At 44.5% G+C, this 20,850-nt stretch overlaps 1 protein-coding gene across 4 annotated transcripts in view; it reads left to right on the top strand.

Moving 5' to 3' along the window:
• Window positions 1-20,850, top strand: part of MCF2 (MCF.2 cell line derived transforming sequence) — a 77,199-nt gene that overhangs the window by 28,922 nt on the left and 27,427 nt on the right. For 3 of the 4 annotated variants that reach the window (XM_082207190.1, XM_082207193.1, XM_082207192.1), the window contains 10 exons: window positions 7,158-7,277; window positions 8,570-8,686; window positions 10,282-10,435; window positions 12,754-12,874; window positions 13,932-14,046; window positions 14,464-14,583; window positions 15,055-15,246; window positions 16,951-17,142; window positions 17,495-17,666; window positions 20,523-20,611. In XM_082207190.1, coding sequence (XP_082063316.1) covers window positions 7,158-7,277; window positions 8,570-8,686; window positions 10,282-10,435; window positions 12,754-12,874; window positions 13,932-14,046; window positions 14,464-14,583; window positions 15,055-15,246; window positions 16,951-17,142; window positions 17,495-17,666; window positions 20,523-20,611 — 1,392 coding nt within the window. Of the gene's footprint in view, window positions 1-7,157; window positions 7,278-8,569; window positions 8,687-10,281; window positions 10,436-12,749; window positions 12,875-13,931; window positions 14,047-14,463; window positions 14,584-15,054; window positions 15,247-16,950; window positions 17,143-17,494; window positions 17,667-20,522; window positions 20,612-20,850 lie in introns of all 4 variants that reach the window. The other variant, XM_082207191.1, reaches the window with a different exon arrangement.

The following is a 20,850-nucleotide window of genomic DNA, read 5'->3' as shown; positions in this document are numbered from 1 at the left end:
AAAAATGAAACAATACTGCCTATCTGTAGGGCAAATGTTGCTCAGCTATTCTGCAAATTCAGTCAATTCCATCATATAAAGTGAAAAACTTGTACAATATGTTTTGGGGCTTGTTTGTACTTTAAAGAAAGAGAGAGAGAGAATTATGATGGTCAGTTTATTGACATGTCCCTACTTTAGATTAGCCAGTGCCAGACAAGACTCTTGCAGAGGTGGATTTAGGGGAGTGCAACCAGTTCAGTCAAACTGGGTGAAGAGCCTTGGGGGTACTGCAGGAGGTGCCACAACTTTGATGTAGAATGGAAGGCGAGAAGTGGGAGGGAGGCACCAATTTTTGCCATTGCACAGGACGTGGCTGACATTTGAAGGGTCTGCTACCGACCCTTGCAGACTAAATCAACATTCAGCAAGAATAGGGGGAGCTTTGGTGATGTGTAGTGTGCCAAGTGGAGTGGGGGAATACTTGGGATGAGAATAGAGGTTTCGCAAGCCCCCACCCCCATCTTGAAATGGGGGATTTGAAGATGTCCTTGCTGCACAACCATACCCAGCCTTCTAGAATGTTGAGGGATAGCCTTGGCACCATGATTTCTTTAGCTCTGTTAGGCTCTGGTTTTTGCACATGTGGAAAAGTTAACTTCTGCAATGGCCAGGACTTTGAGCCATGGCTGTGAAGCCTGTGGCCTCCCATATGCTGTTAGACTTCAACTCCCGTCAGCTTCGCCCTAGTGCAGTCAATGGTCAGGGATGATTGGGAGCTAGAATCCCAGCAATGTTTGGAGAGTTACCCTTTCCTCAGCCCTGTCCAAAAGGGAGACAAGCCACGGCATCTTGAGTCATCAGTCAATTCCCACTTAAAACTGCTTCAGCTTTTCAGTTTGGCACCTTAAAAGACTTCACAGGATTTATTAATCCTGCTTTTGTGGAGTCCAAGCAGACTTTTCCAGATGGGTGAAGATGCAACTGACGAAGTAGGCTTGACCCCATGAAAGCTTACACCACAATTAATTCTGTTAAGTCTTTTAAGGAGCCAGAAGGCTCTTGTTCAGTTTTGCTCCAAGAAAAGCTACTCACCTGGAAGAGTTTGCAGGTTGTGCTTCTGGTCAATCTCAATGGGATTGGCTGACTCCTACTGCTTTTTAGGAAGGAAAATCAAGAGTCTGCCATAGGCTACAGGGACAATTAGTTATGTAAGGTTGATGTGGTGCCAGGCTGACTCCGTTTTCTCCTTCCTGAAGGGGTGCTCCAAGCTAGAGGTTGGGAACCTGTGGCACTCTGGATGTTGCTGGATGTTGTTTCAACTCCCACCAACCCTGCCTGTGCTATCCGGGACTAATGGGAGTTGTAGTTCAACTTGCCCATGGAGGACTGCAAGGTCTCCACCCCTGCTCGGTTCTAGTCTGAATTGGAAGCCAGAGTTCCCTATTCTGCCCAGTGGAACTTGCAAAGCAGGCACTGCCCCACCAACCTCAACCTGCCCTGAGCCAGCCCCAAACTACCTGGTCTCTTACTTACAACCAGAGGCATACCTAGGCTCCCTTGTACTTGCTGATGCACCTCACCTGGCTGCCCAAAGCAGCGGAGGAATGGCCTGCAGTGGATGGGCGAGCTCCTAGCCACTCCAGAGTGGAGAGGCACAATTTTTGCACCCCCAGGCCTGTGCCCTTGTTCAGCCCCTAGGCACACCTCTGCTTAAAACTGCTATTCAGCTTCCACCTGTTTAGCTTCAGTGTTGCCCTTGCAGAACTCAGCAGGGAAGAGGATGGAGACTAAACTAGAATGAGTTGTCCTTGTCTGTCATTGGCTCTGCCTTCACTTAGGCTGTTTTCAGACAGCCCCTTTGTTCCATTTCCCTGACATTTTCTTACCTGATAATTACTGCATTCTAGGAGATTTTCCATGTGATATAACAGCCACTTCTGAAAATGTAGCAGCTGTTTAGTGCTTGTTTCCATGCTAATTGCTTCCAGGAAAAAAATCTGTTTTCAACCACATTAACCTGGAAAATCGTGGGAATTTTTGCACTGCAGTTTTCCCACTGTTTTCATAGGTCATGCCATGTAATGAAGTTTGGGCTGGTGTTCCAGCGCAGAGTTCTTCCTTGCCATTTTCATGTGGGGAGGACAGAAGCACTCATGTGCATACTGGGTGGTGGCAACATATCTGGTGATATCTGCTGTTGCATCACACCATGCACACTGAAATATAGCATGGTACATGGCAATATATCAATCAAGAAGTCACAATGCAACAGATAGTGTGGTGTAAAAGGAATATTGGGAGATGGAGCAGAAGAAAAACTAATGCAAGAATACCTGAGTCTGAACGCAGACTTGCTACTGGGCTCCTTGCCTTCTGCCCTGCAATGACCACAAGACACCAATATTTCTTCCTGTCCTCTCCAGTCTTGTAAAAATGCAGGAAGAGCCCTACTGGATTGCACCAAAGACCCAGGATCTAGTCCACCTCCAGACATTGCCAAACAGATGCTTTTGGAAATAGGCTTCTCTTGTTGGTGCCCCTGTTATCAGGTAGACTGCTGCTGAACAAGGAGTTTCTATTTAGCTGCCACAGGTTCTTTTAATGTATTGTAATTAAATTGATATACTGCTTGACTGAAATAAAACCTCTAAGCAGTATATCAGAAATATTAAAATTATCAGTTAGAAACCCCCAGTTGGAAACAAATAATTAAACTAAACTAAAACTAAAAAGAGATTGAAATGCATGTAAGTTTTTGCATGTCTGGGTAGATTTTAAGCAGGTGCTGCAAGGAGTGCAGTGAAGGCACCTGCTTATGTCAATAGGCAGGGAGTTCCAAAGTTTAGGTGCTGCCCACAAAGTTAGTTTCTTGTAATTGTGGAATGAGAATTATGTGACCCCTTCAATGGTGCCAGTTCTGTAGGTCAAAGTGGGCATATCTCACAAGTAAATTAGTTAATACCATTGGTAGATCTCTTCTTCACCCATGGATTTGACTTATCCCCACATTTTTAAGGTCCCTTCGTGCGTTCCTGAATTCTCTATGTAGGTTATCTCAGGCTAAATAGAGCCCCCATGCTCAGATGCAGTATACCTTTGAGTACCAGGCTCTGGGGACAAAAAGCAAGGCTGGGTTGTTGCCTCCATGCCCTGCTTGTGGGCTTCTCAGAGGCATCTGGTTGGCCACTGTGGGGAACAGGTAGACCTTTTGAATTGTCCCTTTCAGTAAGGCTGTTTGTAGGTTCAGTTCCACAGGAGGCCTGCTGATAAAATAATTTTGCTGGCTGTTCTCTGAGAATGCTGCAAACAGAATTGGTTTAAGAGCCAACATTTTGTTTGGGTCTACTTTTAAAAATAAAAAAGTAGGTTTGTGTTAAAATTAAAGTGTTTTTGTTCCAGTTTAAAATGCAAGAGGACAAAAGCTGACCAGGTGCATAACTTTCTCCCGTTGGTTTAAAAAGGGATTTAGAAGCAACCAATGTGTCTTCATCAATGTTAGAATCAGCCTCTTTTCCATTTTGCCAGATCCTCTTTTTGGCGGGAGGGGATTACAGAGCAGAGCCCTCCCCCTTGGTGATTCCCGGTAGTTCTTTAGATCATGGTTGAAGATTTCACATATGTATTATCTGAAAGGGATGGGTGAGGGATAGCTAAATGTAGTTATTTATTTATTTCATAAAAATTATATGGGGATATATATATATATAGTAAAAAGGAAAAAAAGCCTCAAAATGCTTTACAAAAGATAAAACAGTAAAATCAAGAAAAAATTGCAACCTTACTTTAAAACATATAAAAGTTAAAATACTAAAACAGATTAAAATCACCTGAACTTTTGCAGCATCTGGGTAGGCTTGCCTAAACAGGGATGTTTTTAGCAGGCCCTGAAGAGAATACAATGAAGGCCCCTGCTTGGTCTCAATAGGCAGGGAGTTCCAAAGTTGTAGGCGTTGCCACACTGACCGATCAAGTTTGTACAAATGTGGCGCTTATCATTCTCCTTGCTGGAGGTTAGCCTGCTTGAGCTCAAACCCTCCTCATAGTCAAAGGCTGTAGAAAAAGGCAGGATTGCATTAAAAAAGTCCCCAGGAAAGCCATTGTGGGGGATGGCACGGGGGGGGGGGGATGAATGAAACAGATTTGCTTATGTAAGGTTAGGAGAAAAGGTTTTAAAAAAGAAGGAGATCACCATTCCGCCCCCTCTCTCGCTCTCGGTGTTCAGGAGCAGATTTAAGGTAGTAAGGATATAATTTGATGAGGAGGACGTACTTGTAAGGAAGGGCTATATTTCTTTTTGACAGTTCAGCGAGGGCCAAGTCTCATTAGGGCTGTTCATTTAGAAATGGTGAGCCAGGAAAGAGTGATGCAAGCCAACTGCTAACAAATAAACTGCATGTCTTTAAGCCTGAAAGGAATCACTTGCAGAAAAGCCTGCTGCATGAGTCACCGCTGTTGTTTTCCCTGGAACAGTGGGTGGGTGGGTGATACCTTCCCACCTCTCTGCATCAAGTGTGATTTAGCATTCTGTCACTCTGGCCACTGAGGTAGAGCCTGAGCCCATTATTCCATGGCATGCCCAGAACAGGGACTCAACAGAAACACACTGAGTGGACTCTTGTGAGTTTGGATAATTCTTAGTTTTCCAGACTCTGCAAGATAATAAGCTTACCATTGGCAGCGGTCGTCATGTGGGTGAGCGATTGTCGGCACCCCCCCAAAAAAAGCTCTACAACTTCGGCCAACCCCTCCCCCCCACAAAAAAGCTCAACAAGTCTGGTCAATCCTCCCCAAAAGCTCTGGGCAATCTTCCCCATTTCTTTAATTTCGAGTCTTATACACAGGGGCGTGTTATACACAGAAAACTACGGTAATACTGGCGAAGGAAAGAGAAGAGAAGGTGCAAAGTCCAGCAAACACCAAACCATCTTTGCATGCATGAGAATAGCAAACTATTTACTATCCTGTCTATTTCCTATGTTCAGACTATGGGGCCAGTTACATTATTAATAGCTCCACTCAATTCACAAGAAGGTTGAGGTGACCATAAGCCTGATGCAAACTGAACATGCTCAGTGGACCTGGAAAGCTGCCAGGCTCTTGTGAGTTCTGGAGTGCCTGGAACCTTGAGCAGAAGCTCTTCTATGCTGCAACATTTTGCTGCAGATCCCATGTATGCATCCTGAAGAATGAGATTGGTGGGGCAGGGCCCTGTTTGCCCTAATGGACTAGCCTTCACTACACAGCTTACCTAGGAGTAAGTCCCATTGAACTCAGTGGGATTTTCCCCCTGAGTAAATATGCTTATGAGTTCCAGTGGAAAACGGTGGTGGTGGTATTCTGTTTGGGGGCTCATTGAATTTGGAGGAAACTATCCTGTGGTCCACACTCACATACATTGCATTACTAGTGGGCACAAAGTCTTTGCTGGGTTTGATTTCTGCTGGGTTTGTTCTATGCAATCACAAGCTACTGAGCAGTTTGCCCTTGTTTCAAGAGCCAGTTCTTGGTCCCTGGAAGTCTTCCTGCTGGCTTCATTCAGGCCAGAGTTTTGGCAATCAGTTTGCATTCATTTATTATTTTAAGCTTATCTTAAAAATAGCTCTTGGGAACATGTTGCATTTGGGCCACACGTCTCACTGCGTGGAATAGTATATTCCAATGCAGTATGTGTAATGCAATATTGTACAGGTTGAATCTGTATGCATTTTTTAAAGTTGCAGACACCAGGAAGCCATTACTGTAATAATTTTGTTAACAATATGGCAGGATAATTTATTGGTGACATTGCTTACCCTGGTTATTACACACCTCCAGGTGGCAAGTTTATGGACCCCTTCTGTGTGCATAAGAGATAACCACAGGCTCCTGGAAAGAAAGGGTGGGATAAACAAGTCCTATACAACAATTTACAGGATGTGATTGATATTCTTGCAACGAATCTTTGGAGAACTGTTCCCTAACTTCCATGACTATTTGAGGATGTTTGTTCTCTTCCTCTCTCCTGCTGTGACTGCTGAGGGCCATGTTTGATATCAAATTTCCTCATACCTGAAAGCGGTTTAAAAAATGGCTGATGAAGGGCATTGTTAACACTGCAAGGATCAGGTGCCAAAAATTTTGGCATGTGTCTATTTCAAGGGGCTATTGATTATTCCATATTGGACGGAATAAGACTGGAACTAGGTGGCTATGGGATGCACGTAGAGTCTGCTGCAAACACCAGCCTGTGTCTTCTCCTCGGGTTTTCACCGAGAGCAACTAGGATCAACAAGACACGTGGAACAGTATCACACTGCTGCAAATGTCTCAATCCCTCACAAATGTCTGGAGCAGGGAAATTCCTGTGGCGAATAGTTTTAATGGCTGCCTGTCTCATTCCTAAATGGAAGTACTCTCATATCAACTGTGCTGGCTGCTGCTGGTTAGCTTACAGGGGATAATTCAACTTGCTGGTTCTTATCTGTTCCCAAAACTTAAATGACTTGGGATCAGTAGGGCCGGCTCTATCATTAGGCAGAACAAGACTGCTGCCGGAGGCTGCAGATGCTGGGAGAAGGCAGCAGTAGCGGAAAACATCCCAGTTCTTCCTGCTGAACTCGCTCAGCCTCTGTTTGACAACAGTGGTGTGTTCCAGGGGTTAAACCTGGGACCTTCTGCATGCAAAGCAGATGTCCCACTGAGATATGGCATTTCTAAAAACAACAACAACAAAGTAGTATTCTATTCCCCATGGTTCTGAATAAAGAGCACAGGAAACTGACTTAAACTGAGTTGAAACCATTGGTGCATTCAGGTCAGTATTGTCTCTGCTGACTGTAAGTGGCTATCAAGAGTTTTAGGCGGGGGACCTGCCCAGCCCTACCTAGAGATGCCTGGGATTTCACCTGGGACATTCTGCATGCAAAGCAGATGCTCTGCTCCTAAGCCACTGCTCTTGCTCAATGGCTCCTCACAAGAAAGGATGGGAGCATCCTTTCCACTCCCTTCAAAAATAATTTTTGAATATGGTTTTGTGTCGTTCGCTCACTTTCCATGCTCCCTCCAGAAACACCTCCTGGTATGGAAGGCAGGGTGTGGTGTAATGGTTAGAGTGCTGGACTATGACCTGGAAGGCCCAGGGTTCAAATCCCCACTCTCTGTATGTAATACTGGCTGTCTGGTTTCTCCCCTCACAGGCCTCATTTCCCGGCAACTTGCACCTAGTGATGGTCCTGCGCCCCACCGGATTCTTTCAGCGCACTTTCACCGACATTGGATTTCGGTTTAGCCAAGAGGACTTCCTGCTCAAACTGCCGGTATCACACCTGCTGCCACAGCATCACCCCGTCTTTTGTACTCTACAGCTTTACCTGCAGGGAATTTTCCTTCCCTGTTGTTGTTCAGCTGCAATGCATTTGTTTAAAATGACAGTGGATACAAATGACAATCACACACACATGTACAAAACACCAACCTTGAGCATTTTATGGGCTTTAGAAGATGATGCTAAAAATGGAGGTGAAATGTTAAATTCATTCATATTTAAAAGCTCTGGCAGGCATTTGTCTGGCGAAGGGGTGGGGCCCCCAACTCGCATCAGCCCCTGGAAGCCTGTCCAAGGATCAGGGAGGATGGGAGTTGTAGTTCAACAATATCTGGAGGGCTGCAGGCTCCTGCACCCCTGAATTATAGCTTTAAAGTTGGGATACATCTAGAGCTCAGAGTTTTTCTGAGTGAGAATGCTCTGAACAGTACGTTCTTTCTCTACCACACCATTGTGTCCCATATTGCAGATTGCTTCCCCAAAGAGAGTGTGACAAGCCTGCCTGCCTGCCTGATCTGCATGGCTCTGTCATTGGGCTCTGCCTCTCCTAAAGCAGAGAAACCTTGGACATTGGCTTGCAATGCATGCATTCTACCTTGAGCCACAGTCGGCTTTGGGAAGAAGGAAGGAGGAGGGTACAAACTGAAACATAGTCACCCTTCGAACTTTGCAGTTCTGCAAATTTGGAAATGTAGTTTTCCAGCTAAGTATTGTGTACAAAAATGCATCTACGAAGGCAAAATGCACATAAAAATGCCTGTGTTCATGAAAGCAATATACAACACGTGTAACATGAGGGTAAATTGCTTTGCAAAGGTATGTACATAAGGCGCCGTTGCATACAAATGTGTACATACTTTTGCTTTTTAAAAGTTGCAAACTACTGAGGAAATCCGGAGAGCTGAACTTAAGAGTAGAAAAATGAGAAATGAAGAGAAACCAAAATGGACAGATCCACCCATCTCTAGTCCCTGTTTAAAGGCATCTGAGTAGTGGGTTGACTAGGTTGCCATTATGTGTTGTTGGGGAAGGCTCCACAGTTTAACCACACACTGTGTGACAAAGTACTTCCTTTGGTCTGCCCTGAATTTCCAACCTTTCAGCTTCATTGGGAGACCCTGGGCTCTGGAATCTTTGGTTTTGGGGCTGGGGTTGGCTAACTGCAAGGCTGATTAAATGGATACATGTGCTGGTATATTCAGTGAAATGACTCCTGCAGAATCAGGTATCTAACTCTGTGAATATTAAGCTACAGGTCTATTTCCCCCTTTTCTCTTCCCCCAGGTTGTAATGCTGAGTTCGGTCAGTGACTTGCTGACATACATCGATGAAAAGCAGTTAACACCTGAATTTGGGGGCACCTTGGAGTATTGCCATAGCGAATGGGTCATCTTCAGAACAGTATGTTCCTCCCATTAATGCTGTTGTAAATGTGTGTGTAATATCTTCTTATATACATAAAAATGTCAGGTGTCATCATGCTCTGCATTTCACATGCCACATCAGCTGTGGTGTGAGGAACAGCAGGTACACCCAGGAGAGTGGCTACACATGCCTGCAGCAAGGTTTAACAGAGCGGGGAGGCCCTTCACACAGTGGTTTAGCAAGTAAAAAGTGTGAAATGCCTCTCCCCCTTTAAAAGGGGGTGGAGCTGGAGGAGAGAGGGGTGGGTGTTAGGGCAATGGGCTTGGTGCAAGCTGTGAGGAATAGGGAGCAGTGGTAAAGATTCAAGGGAGGGAAGTTGGTCATGGAGGGGGAGGCAAAAGGGTATACAGCATTGGCAAGTGCAGAGAGTAGGCGCCGCAGGCTTTAGCATATATGCAAAATTATAACATACCTTGGGTAATTTTGGACCATGCAATGGGAAGTTCATGAAGTTACCATCCAGGACTCCAGCTTCCACCAGCCTCAGCAAGGGCACTAGTCAGAGATGATGGGAGCTGGAGTCTACTAATATCTGGAGTGTAGCAAGTTGGCTACTCATGTTAGTACTCTGGCTGCCAGCAGCTTCTCAGGGTCCTGAAGAGAGAAGGGACTTCCCATCATTAGCTGCAGTACTAGATCCCTTTTAACTGGAGATCCCTGGGATGTAACCTGGAGTGTTCTGCATGCAAAGTAAATTGCTCTGCCACAGAGCTATGGTGAACTTCAGTCCTTCCAACAACAGCTAAACTAAGTTGTAGGTGTATGTAGGTCCCGCTCTATGAACATTCGCTATGTGAAAATTCACATATCCAAACACAGTACCTGAACTTTGCTATACGCACTGCTGATTCAGATATCAGAACAGAGAGCATTTTTTACTTCCTTGTTTGCCTTTCGCTGGTTGGCTGAGGGAGGGAGAGTGATCAGACAAACCAGAGATAAAGTTTTCTGGGTTCTCCTGTGGTTTCCTGAGGATTTCTTTGCTTTTGAGTGGGGTCAAAGTTCCTTGGTCAGGAACACATTAGAATTTACCCTCTAGCAATCAGTGGAATTGCTCACCTAATGAACGATTTCCAGAGAACGCATTGTGTTCAGTTAGCAGGACATGCTGGTGTACAAAGCTCATCATCTCACCACTTATATACCCAACCAATCACTGCACTTTGCAGGAGAGGACCTTCTCCTGCAGGCACCATATCACCAGGAGGTGCATGTTGTGTGGAAATCACACCTTTAGTGTGGCAGCACCTGCCATTTGGAAGCCCCCTGGTCTGAAAGTCTCCATTATCTGTTTGTGCCTACGGAACACCTTGGTTTTCTAAACATCCGTTAAAGTGCAGATTTGTTTTTATCCCAGTCTATACCTGTATTGGACCTGAATTTGTTCTGTATTGGACCTGAATATGTTTTTATTGCCGATGCTTTTTTGTTGTCCATTGCAAATCCACCAGGGGAAGCAATTCCTAAATGAAAATAAGCAACTATATAAATAAATACCTCACTGCTGCTTTTATCAAGCTTAAGCACCAAGCGGCATGCCAAGCTGATTAACAGAAAACTTTCTCCCCCAGGCCATAGAAAGCTTTGCACTAACAGTGAAGGAAATTGCCCAGATGTTGCAATCCTTTGGCATGGAGCTGGCAGAAACAGAGCTCCCAGATGATGCCTACTCAATTGAACGCATCCTGGCACTGCGCACAGAGAAATACTATCAGCTGAAGGCAAGTTGCATCCGAAACTACCTGATCCTGTGAAAAACTTTGGTGACCTCCAGACTCGATAACTGTTTTGCTGGAAGGGTTCAATTCCCTACTAGAGATTTAGGTTTGCACAATTAGAGTAAAGCACTGGTTTGGGGGTGGGAAGCAATCCTAGACTTTTTTGGGGGTGGGACTCAATTGCACACTAGCATAAGGGTCTAGGAAGAGCCTGCTGGATCAGGCCAATGGCCCATCTAATCCAGCATCCTGTTTTCACAGGGGCCAACCAGATGCCCCCAATGGGAAACCCACAAGCAGGACCTAAGCATAATAAGAGCACTCTTCCCTCCCCTGGTTTCCAGCGACTGGTATTCAGAACCATTACTGCCTCTGACCATAGGCCAAATTCAGATTGCATTTGGATGTGAAGGGGTTTTGCAACAAACCTAGTTCCCTAGCAGGTGTTGGGCCGGGGGAGCATCATATAATCTCCACACAAGCAACTATTCACTAAACAGGTTGGGATGTCAGGGAAGAAATGACATTTCACTGTCCTGCTTTCCTTTCCTTGCTTTTGCCCCTGTGGTATGGTATATTATTGTCCTGGAATCACTATTTGCTAGCTAAAGGCTGCCACGTTTGATGGGTGGAGGAAGGGGCAAGGAAATCCAGTCCATTCATCAAAGCAATTCTTCAGCACAATTATTTTACTCCTGCTCAAACTGATGTGCATCTATCTTATTAATCCTGCCATTTCACAGTGATTGATCGTGATTTCTTAAACTAGGTGTCTCGGCCCTGGCTGTCATTGCTTGTTTCTTATTTCTACAACTTCAGAAAGGCACATGGTACACACAAATATTGCATTAACTTCTGTCCCCTTAGACCTTACACTCTGCCTATGAGCAAGAAAATCCTAGAATTACAGAATAGGAAATAGTGTTGCCAGTTCTGACTTTGAACTCTGTATAGAGATCTTGCCTCAACTATAGCATCTCTGACCAGGGACAGAGGGGGGGGGGATTGATTCAGTTCTCATTGGAAGGTGAAACTACCTAATTTGCAGCTTCCAAGACAAAACACAACCTTCAAAATCCACAGTTCTCTGGATTTTGCATTGTGGTTCCCTAGTCAAGTAATATAGACCAAAATGCACATGTCAGAGTAAAGTATGCATATAATTGTATGTATAAAACAGCAAACAAAAAATGCATTATATTAGGGAAAACAGCTTAACAAAAATGTGTGTATTTGTCCAAACTGCATACAAAAATGTGACTATTATTATTGCACTAAAACTTGGACAGATTTTCAGTTTGCTGCAGAAATGTGAAGAACTGAATTTAAGATTGGGAAAATGAGAAACCGAGAGAAAGTGACAGATTCAGCCATCCCTGTCCCTGACAGATGGCCATTGCAGCTTGTGGCTTCAGTAACTCCAATGAAGGAGAGTCCACCATCTCTCTCAAAGGAGTATTTTCTAAGGTCAAATGGCTCATACCATTGGGAAGGTTTTCCTAATGTTGAGTCTCTTAATACGGGTATTGCTAGACCTGCATCACATCCAGCAGTTGTGGTATGTTTCAGGTGCACAGCAGAGCAGTCATGATGGATCAAAATGGATGGTGCAGCACCATGTTTGTGTCTCTTCCAAAGAAGCTGCTTGGACCTTTGTGCACATATCTGCTTCTTTACATAAGGCTGATGGAGAGCTTGGCATTATGTTTAGAGTTCCTGTAAAAGCAGCCATGATACTTAAACCAAAGTGAGAGCATAACGTGCTTTGGCAAACCAGCTCTGGAAGTGTGCCAAAGTTTGCTGTGTGGGGAACTGCTTATAGAGCAGGCAGGGTCCCAGTTGCTCATTTCTCCCACTTCCAGGCAGATTATGGCTATTCGTCATCTACGATTTTTGTGGGTCCACCCACACCAACAGTAAAATTGATGGGGAAATACAGTGAAAGAGTCCAGCCCCCTGGTCCTGATCAATATAAAACACATATTCAGTTTTTATTAGCTGGTTCTAGTTCTCAATATTTCTAGTTATGCCCTCTAGAACAACAGATGTTAAATCTGCTCCATCTTCTGCATGACAGCCCCACCAGATGTTTGAAGACCATGTCTTCCCTTAGTCTTCTCTTCTGCAAGCTAAATATACCCAGGGACAGGTGAGCAGGTGCAATTGCAGATGTGGTGTAGATTTGATTCCAGCTGAGGGTTGGGTTCAGAGGGCTCCTTTTGGAATTGTGGTCCTTGACACCTCATTGAGTTGGAAACGGAAGACCACCATGGTGGTTCTGGTGACATATTAATCAGCAGTGCTTATTATACATGCTGCAGGAAGATATTACTACAGTGACCAAAGAAGGAAACATGCTGCTGTGTAGTTTAGAGGAACCTGACATGGATGAACCTGACAAAGAGGAACCACAGGAGAGATCTGGTGACTGGGAGACTGTCAATCGGTGAGCATGTTGAGCATCATGCACATGTTAAAAGCTGTTGACTAGGATCACTGTCTTGCCCATTGAAAGCATAGAAACATAAGATGAACCCTGTTGGATCATGCCAATGACCCATCTTGTCCAGCATCCTGTTCTCACAGTGGCCAAGCAGATGCCTGTTGGGAACCCATAAGAAGGACCAGAGTATAAGAGCACTCTCTGCTCCTGAGGTTTCCTGCAAAACAATGCACAGGAGAACTTAAGGATAAAGGTTATCAATGGCTGGGTACTATGTTCCAAGCCCTACCTGGAGATGCTGGGAATTGAACCTAGAACCTTCTGCATGTGGAAGCCCTACCACCGAGCAATAGCTCTTTCCCCCCAAAATATGAACAGGAAATTATCTTTATACAGTCCATCTAGCTTAGTGTTGTCTGTGATGGTTGGAAGACGCTCTTCCATTCCTGTTGGGGAAGAAAGCAGCTGTGTGCCTGGGGTCAGGTAGGCACTCCATTAGAGTGCATTCCCACCCACCCAACCCCAGCAATGGCAAAAGTTATGGGGGGGGGGCAAGCAGGCAAGCCACCACCTTGGATACAACCTCTTCTTCTCTGTGTGCAGTGGAAACATCCTCACCTGTCTTGCACCTGTGCCACCTCTGAACGGGACAGCCTTCTTTTACCTTGGACAAGCTACAATTTGTTCCCTGGTGAAAGGAGGTTGCAACAACACCTAAGGGTTGTTTTCGGGGGGTGGGGGCTTGGCAAAGTACCTTGGTGGATTCTGGAGTTTCCAGTCCTCAGCAGTCCAAATAGGCATTGGGTGGCTGGAGTCCATTTAAATTTCTGACGATGCCGCATCAGTGACATCGTGCGAAATCTAAAAGGTGCCTGCTTTTTTCTTTTTCTTTTTAAGGGGTTGAGCTCTTTGTAAAAATGTCTTTTTTTAATAGCTTGGGACCACTTGGTAGAAATGCAGTTGAGGGTTTTTTAAATTGTTTTTATTAATGATTTTCTTGGGTTACATAGTACATTGTTTTTAATGGATAACTAAAACAGCTCCCTCTTGTGAAAAAAAGGTTGCTTGCACAGTTACATGAAATGGAAATTGCTTTTGATGGATTCTGGGAGAAAAATCAGCTGAAGATGGAGCAGTATTTGCAGCTTTGGAAATTCGAGCAACATTTCCAAGAGGTAGGATGAGGTCCCCATCCCATCAGCCTTGGCTAAGAAACTGTTGCTGGCGTTTTTTAATATTCATTCGACCCACACAGTAGCTTTCAACTACTGTGTGCTTGAAAGGTATAGAGGACCTTTTCCCTCTGCGAAAAGGAGATGTCATGGGGGGCGTGGCTCCTTTGATGTGTGGAGCTGGAGCCAGTGGTGGGCAGAAGACCACCCCCGCCACCCCCATTCTCTGCTTGTTTAGCTTCAGATGTCTTCCTTGCTCAAACATAATGCAACACTTTCAAGTGAAAACAGAGCAAAGAGGGATGTGTAGACCACATGAGGGGAACCTAAGAGCCACAAGTTCCCCTTCTGTGCTTTAAATAATATTGTGCCCCTCCTGTTTTTGTTTTTCTTTTTGACAAAATTTCCTCTTCCTTTTAGCTCAGTAAAGCCATTGAATTTTTAATGGAGAAGCAAAGGGAGCTGCCGGATACTGGAGATAATGTCTCTCAAGTAAAACAGAGGGTGTTGGATCTGGAAAACCTGAACAAAATGGCACAGGTAAGAGCGCCATCCAATTGGTGTCAGTGAGGAACAGCCATCCTAACCCACCTAGAGGAGGGATGGGGAGGTGTTCCATGGTGCTGTACTACAGCTTCCAAGACCCCAGACTATTGGCCAGCATGGCTAGAGGTGGGGGGCACTCTGACATCTCTTCAGCAGATGACACAAGGGACAAAAGTTGGCAGAGCAACAACGGTAAGCGTTGCCTTTGTGCAGTAGGCTGCTTTCTCTCATATTTTTCCTCCATCCTCACAAGCAAGGGGCATGATCAGACACATTCCAGCCAGGAAAGAACCTTCAAAGAGGCTGTGAAGTAGGGACAGTGTGTGACTGGGGGGAGAAGGTGTTGCCTGGGAAGAGCTTTGAGGGCTAGATAGAGAGGCCTGTGAGGGCCACATGGCGGCCCTTCTGCCTCACACGGTCTAGAAATATAACTCCTACCCCCTCTTTTATTTGGATGTTACATAGGAGTTGACAGGGAAGGCTCAGGTTGTGATCCTTCATGGGCACCAGCTGGCAACCAACCACCACTACGCCCTCAACTTGATCTGCCAGCAGTGTAATGAGCTGCGGCACCATTCGGATATCTTGCTGGAGGAGATCAAAAGGAAACACAACCAGCTCCAAAGAACCTTTGACCTTCTCACTTCTCTGCAGCAGGTAATGTCCAGAGGTGGACCTCCAGACACAGTGAATGAATGACAGAGCATTGCTTTCAGAGTCCAACTCTGCATGCAAAGGATGGAGCTGTGCATCTGCTGTGATCCTGCAGGAGGGCAGGATGGGCTACTAGCCACAGAACCCCACTTTTAATTTACAAGTTTGCAAGTGTGGGAGTGAAACCTTCTCGAAATTAAAGAAGCCAGAGCGAAGGCTAAATAGCATTTCTGAGGCTTCAGTGTCCCACATAGCTCCTTGCTCCTCCCCATAATAGGTAATGTAGAAGAAGATGAAATTATACTATTGCATCATCCGGGATTGTGGAGTTGACTTCTTGTTGGTTCAGGATTCTAATTTTGTAGGCCAGGAGCAGGGAACCTCCAGTCTGGAGCCTAATTAGGTGTCCCTATTTGGCCCAGCCATGCCCATCAATGATACCAGCTGTGGCACAGGCAAAGACATGGCTGGAATGAAAGGGTGTTTTTGTATGTTTGTTTTTGCTGGTACTGCTGATCCTGCACAGCTCTATGGAAAGATCTATGCATTCCACTTTGCGAGCCTTGACAGTCGGCTACTCACGGGGGCCTTCAAAGTGGGATGCCTTTGCCTGCACAGTTGATTTCAAACCACACAGGCTGCCTGTTAAATGTCAAGAGACAGGGTTGACCAGGACCACAGGCCTTGGGGCATGCAGGGGAAGTGGTAGAAATTGTCAAGATCCAGTCTGGTCTGGGCGAGGCAAGGCAGATCAGGACCCTGGACAGGTCTCATAGGAAATTGCAGGCTGAGCTGCAGAAGATGTTGCTCTGCAGTGGACCAGAGGCATTTAAATGCTGCCTTTCCACAGTGAACTCTGTGCCCAAAGCAGCCTGTAACAAACAATCAGTCATCAAAAGCTTTGGGGTGGGGGAGAGAAGTCAGTTTACAAAACATATTCAATAAATTCAAAGTGGACAAAAAGTATAAACAATTAGAAAATTCAATATAACAAAGAAAAATAGACTTAGAGGTTTATTTTTATTTTTTGGTGTTGTATTTTGGAATTTAATTAACAAATAAGTTCCAACTGCTGCTGCAGGTCTTACTGGTCTCCAAGAAGCCTCAGCTCTGCAAGAAACCTCAGAGGGTCTTCTCATATGGCTAGCTGAGTTATATCTGGCTCCCTTTTCTGTCCTCCAGAGACCAACAACAGCACTTGGGAAACGCTTGGGAATCCTGGAAGTTCTGGCTGCTTTTGCAGGTCTTATGGCCTAGCAGTACTCAGACTTACAGACTGAACCTTCTCTTCCACTGCCCCTCCCTTTAAGAGCTCATAGCTGATTCTGCAGTTGCATGTCAAAGCATGGCTGTGGAACAGGAGAAGCTATGGAGTCACCCCCAGAGTCAGAGAACGATACAAGAGCCACCTCTTCTGTCTAGCACAGTGTAGGAGGTCTCCTTAATAAGGGTGACCTGTGATTTTCCTGGCACTGGATGTAAAGCACATGATGACAACAATGCAGCAGAATAAGAGGGTTAGGCAGTTGCTGGAGCTGGTTGGAAGAGGACACTGGAGACAATACTTCCACCTTGAATCTCCTCCTGTCCTCTAAGCCTATTCATAACAGATGGGAGAGGGGAAGTCCACTGGTGCCTACAGACTGCTAGTTGGTCATTACCCTAGGCATGACCACCAACCTGTTCCTACTCATGTTTTTTCACCAGGCCCTGGAGTGCTGCGATGAAGGAGCCTACCTTCTAGCCAACCAGCAGATGGATAAATGCCAGTCCCGAGAAGGTGCCCAGAAAGCTCTCCAAGACATAGAGAATTTCCTTGAGAGTTCTTCGCTGCATTTATATGCTGACCCACAAACCCTGTACTCTGACTTTGAGCCCATCTTAACTCCTGAACTAAAGGTAGGCCCGTGGTAGAGGAATCGCATTTGTGCTGGCCGTGATAGCAAGAGCTCCACTACACAGTGTGCTAGCCTTGAATCCAACAATCTGAAAATACTGGCGCAATTAAGCTTGTTGGCTTAGTCTGGGGTTGCCTCCCAGGCTTTACACCAATAGGCCAAAGTGGGTCCCTGACTCTTATGGAGGCTTCCAGATTAGAGCTGATCACTAGCCTGAACTACTAGGAGATCCAATATTGTGTCTCAAACTGACCTCCACTTCACAGGAGCTAGGCTTGATCAAACACCTGTGATATGTGACAAGCCAATTCTGCAAGATTTGCTTATGGGGTTTTCCTTTTTGGAATCTGCAGGCTCGGATACAAATGGTCCAGATGAAGCTTGAGAATGTGCGGAGCATGTTCGAGAACAGGCAGGCTTGCTTCAAAAAGCTAGCGGACAAACAAGCACGCCCTGTGCAGCTGGTAGCCCCACGGCCAGAAAACCCACCCCGGTCGAAATCTCCTTTGTTTTCCCCCAAACATGGTAACCTGCTTTTAAAGTTACGTCATTCGGAAATGTTCATTAGGTATCAGTGGGGAAGATGGAATGAGAATGGGCTTGAGAATGTCGTAGATTTCTTTGTATGTGTGATCAGAGAGTGAAGCTAACTGTGGAGGGCACCAACAAGTCCTTTCCTTCTCTAGTCCTCAGAGCTGTTTTGCAAGTGTATTCTTTAAGTACCCTGCAATGTCTTCAAAAAATAACCCAAACTGATTGTTATTTATATCTCTTGTGGCCTCCACTTAATATAGTATGGAGGGAATCCCTTTTGCAATCTGAATTATTCATCTGTATTGCACTTTTAATATGTGACTGCTTTCTGCCCACTCTTTACATAATGGGAGACATAAGTGTGCAGTGTGATTGCTGGAGAGGAACTTCTGCTTGAAGATTTTAGACGTCTTCTAAAGGAGGACTACTGGGACGCGGGTGGCGCTGTGGGTTAAACCACAGAGCCTAGGGCTTGCTGATCAGAGGGTCGGCGGTTCGAATCCCCGTGACGGGGTGAGCTCCTGTTGCTCGGTCCCTGCTCCTGCCAACCTAGCAGTTTGAAAGCTCCCTCGACCAGTAAAGTGAGATGAGCGCCGCAACACGAGAGTCGGCCACAACTGGACCTAATGGTCAGGGGTCCCTTTACCTTAAAGGAGGACTACATTCCTCTGGGTGCTCCAACTACAGTACAGGACAGCTCTCAGGCAAAGTGTTTTGGTTTGCAGGTGGCCCACCAAGGCTGTTCACATGTTACATTCAATGAGTAAACAATCCATGTACACAAATAGTTGAGCTGTACATTTATGCACTTATTCACATGTGACATTCAATGATAACACAGAGGGAATCTAGACACATATAAAAACATTGCGAAAATGCTTTTTTTCCTAAAAAAAGTTTTGAAAAATATATTGTATTTGCCCTAAGCTCACCCTCGCCATCTAGTGTCACATTTGTATAATGCACTTAAAACACACCTAAAACGTTATATTTGCAGCTGTATAGCGGAGTCCACAGTCTGTGTACCTGTGTTTTGATACAGCTAAACTGTGCAAATCTACAAGTGTAACACTCTTTCATATAAATAGTTATACATGCATAGACAACTTGTACCTGTGTTCAGTGTAACATGTGAACAAGATGTTCTGATTTCTATAATCTCAGACTGTCAGCAGAAATGATCATTTTATTGAACCCCCTGGGAACTGTCATTTGTGCTCAGCAAACCACTGGTTGTCCAGCCCAAACTGGGATTGTGCTATTTATGTATTTGGTATATGCTAATTCAGGGTTTCTCCCAGTTAACATCCTTAGGGACCTCTCACTGAAGTGCTGCCTGTCATTTTAAGAGCTTGTAGGCAGCAGGGCAAGTGCAGTTTAAACCCTCTCCCTTACAGTATTTGGGAGTTTTCTTTCTGATGATGCTGTCCGACATCAATGAGACCTTGTGGAAGTAGTAATGTTGTAACCGTTTTATTTTTGCAACAGCGCAGTTTGAAGATGGGGCAGCTTCTCTTCATATCTGTTTGCATTCTTCTGCGTCTGTTTTTCTCCCAACATCCTTTGCCCATTACTTCATTAAAGGTGCTTCTTCTATCTAACGGATATTCAACACTTATCTATGTCAATAAAATTAGATGCTGTTCCTTTTCTTCCTCAATTGCATCTTCTCCTGGAAAGGATGTCCATTGCCTTTCCTTTGAGGGGCCTTATTTTAGATTCTTTTCAACCTAGAAAATATATATGGTTAGATTTTATAGGAAATATGTGTATTAAAGGACTTGGGCTGGGTAGAGTGATATGTTTAGCATTATCAGTATTTCCACCCTTCCATTATATCCAGAAATCCTTTCAGTGTGGCCCAGCTGCATTATGAGTTTAAAGCAGTTTTATACCACTCTAAACAGACATCATGGCTTCCCTCAAAGAATCCTGGGAATTGTAGTTTGTCAGGAGTGTTTCTAAATGATTGATTGATTGATGTCCTGGGTGTTTTTAAGCTGAAGTTTGGTGTAGAAGTACTTTAAATAAATAAAGTTTTGCATGAATAAATGCTAGCTCCACAACAATATGGTGGCTTGATGGTGCGGGTTTGCGTGGGAAATTTAATTACCCAAGAAATGCCATCAAAGCTGGATATAGCACATTATCTGTTGTTTATTAAAATATTATTAGCCACTCTTCTTTTTTTTGGGGGGGGGGCTTTTGGAGTGAAAAGAGTTATATAAATGAATAATAATAATATTAGATCTCAGAGTTGTGTATAAAATAAATCAAATGGTGGCCAGCTTAACGACAGTCAAGAGTAGTGACATTTAAATAGTCCAAATGTAGCCACTTCAATGGGTCTACTCCGAGTAGGATATAACCCAATGCCCTGTGATCTGCAGATGAATGGTGGTATACAAATTTAATAAAAAATAAAAATGCAACTTGAAGAGGCAGTAAAGCAAAATAGGATGCTTCAGACCTTTTCCTGGTACCTTGTCAGATTATGAATTTTTAACTTTTAATCTCAGATTTTGTTCATTTCAAATTCTGTGTGATTACTTAGTAAAAAACTTCTTTTGTTTCCTAAACGCCATTTATTTATTTTCAAATCTTTTGTTATAATTAATAGTTCCCCCCAATAACTTTTTTTCTCTTTTAAAATGTTTCATCCTCTTTGTTAAAACATGTGTGCACACAGGAACACACTCACATCTATTTTGTTTCCAGCATTAACTAACTGAACATATCTACCTTTTAAACAGGTGGTGTAATGTAGTTTTATGTAATTCCTTTGCACAAAAGTAATCTGTAACTTGTAGACTATAATCTGCCCTTCTTCTTTTTCTCATGTCCAAGGTGTAGATTTTAATTCCAGTTTGAAATTTTCATTTGATATCTCACTGCCTGGGAAGAAGACTTCAAGGAAATCTCAAAGTTCCCGCAAGGTAGGTGGTTAAAAATGTTTAAGTACAAGTGTGACATCCACAAAATCAATGTAGAACGGTCCTGTTCCATGTTCCTACCTGCCATCCAACCAGCCATGCCCTTTTCTAATGGACTCTATTCCAATCCTCACCAACTTGTCTCCCTACTTGCAATAGATGCTGAGCATTCTAAGGACACTGAACATGATCTATCCTTGTCATGCTTTTTTAGGTCCTCTCCTCCTTAAGCCATTGATTCC

This window comes from Podarcis vaucheri (genome assembly GCF_965113315.1).
Source record: "Podarcis vaucheri genome assembly, chromosome: Z".
NCBI lineage: Eukaryota > Metazoa > Chordata > Lepidosauria > Squamata > Lacertidae > Podarcis > Podarcis vaucheri.
This window is presented reverse-complemented; position numbering and strand designations above follow the sequence as displayed.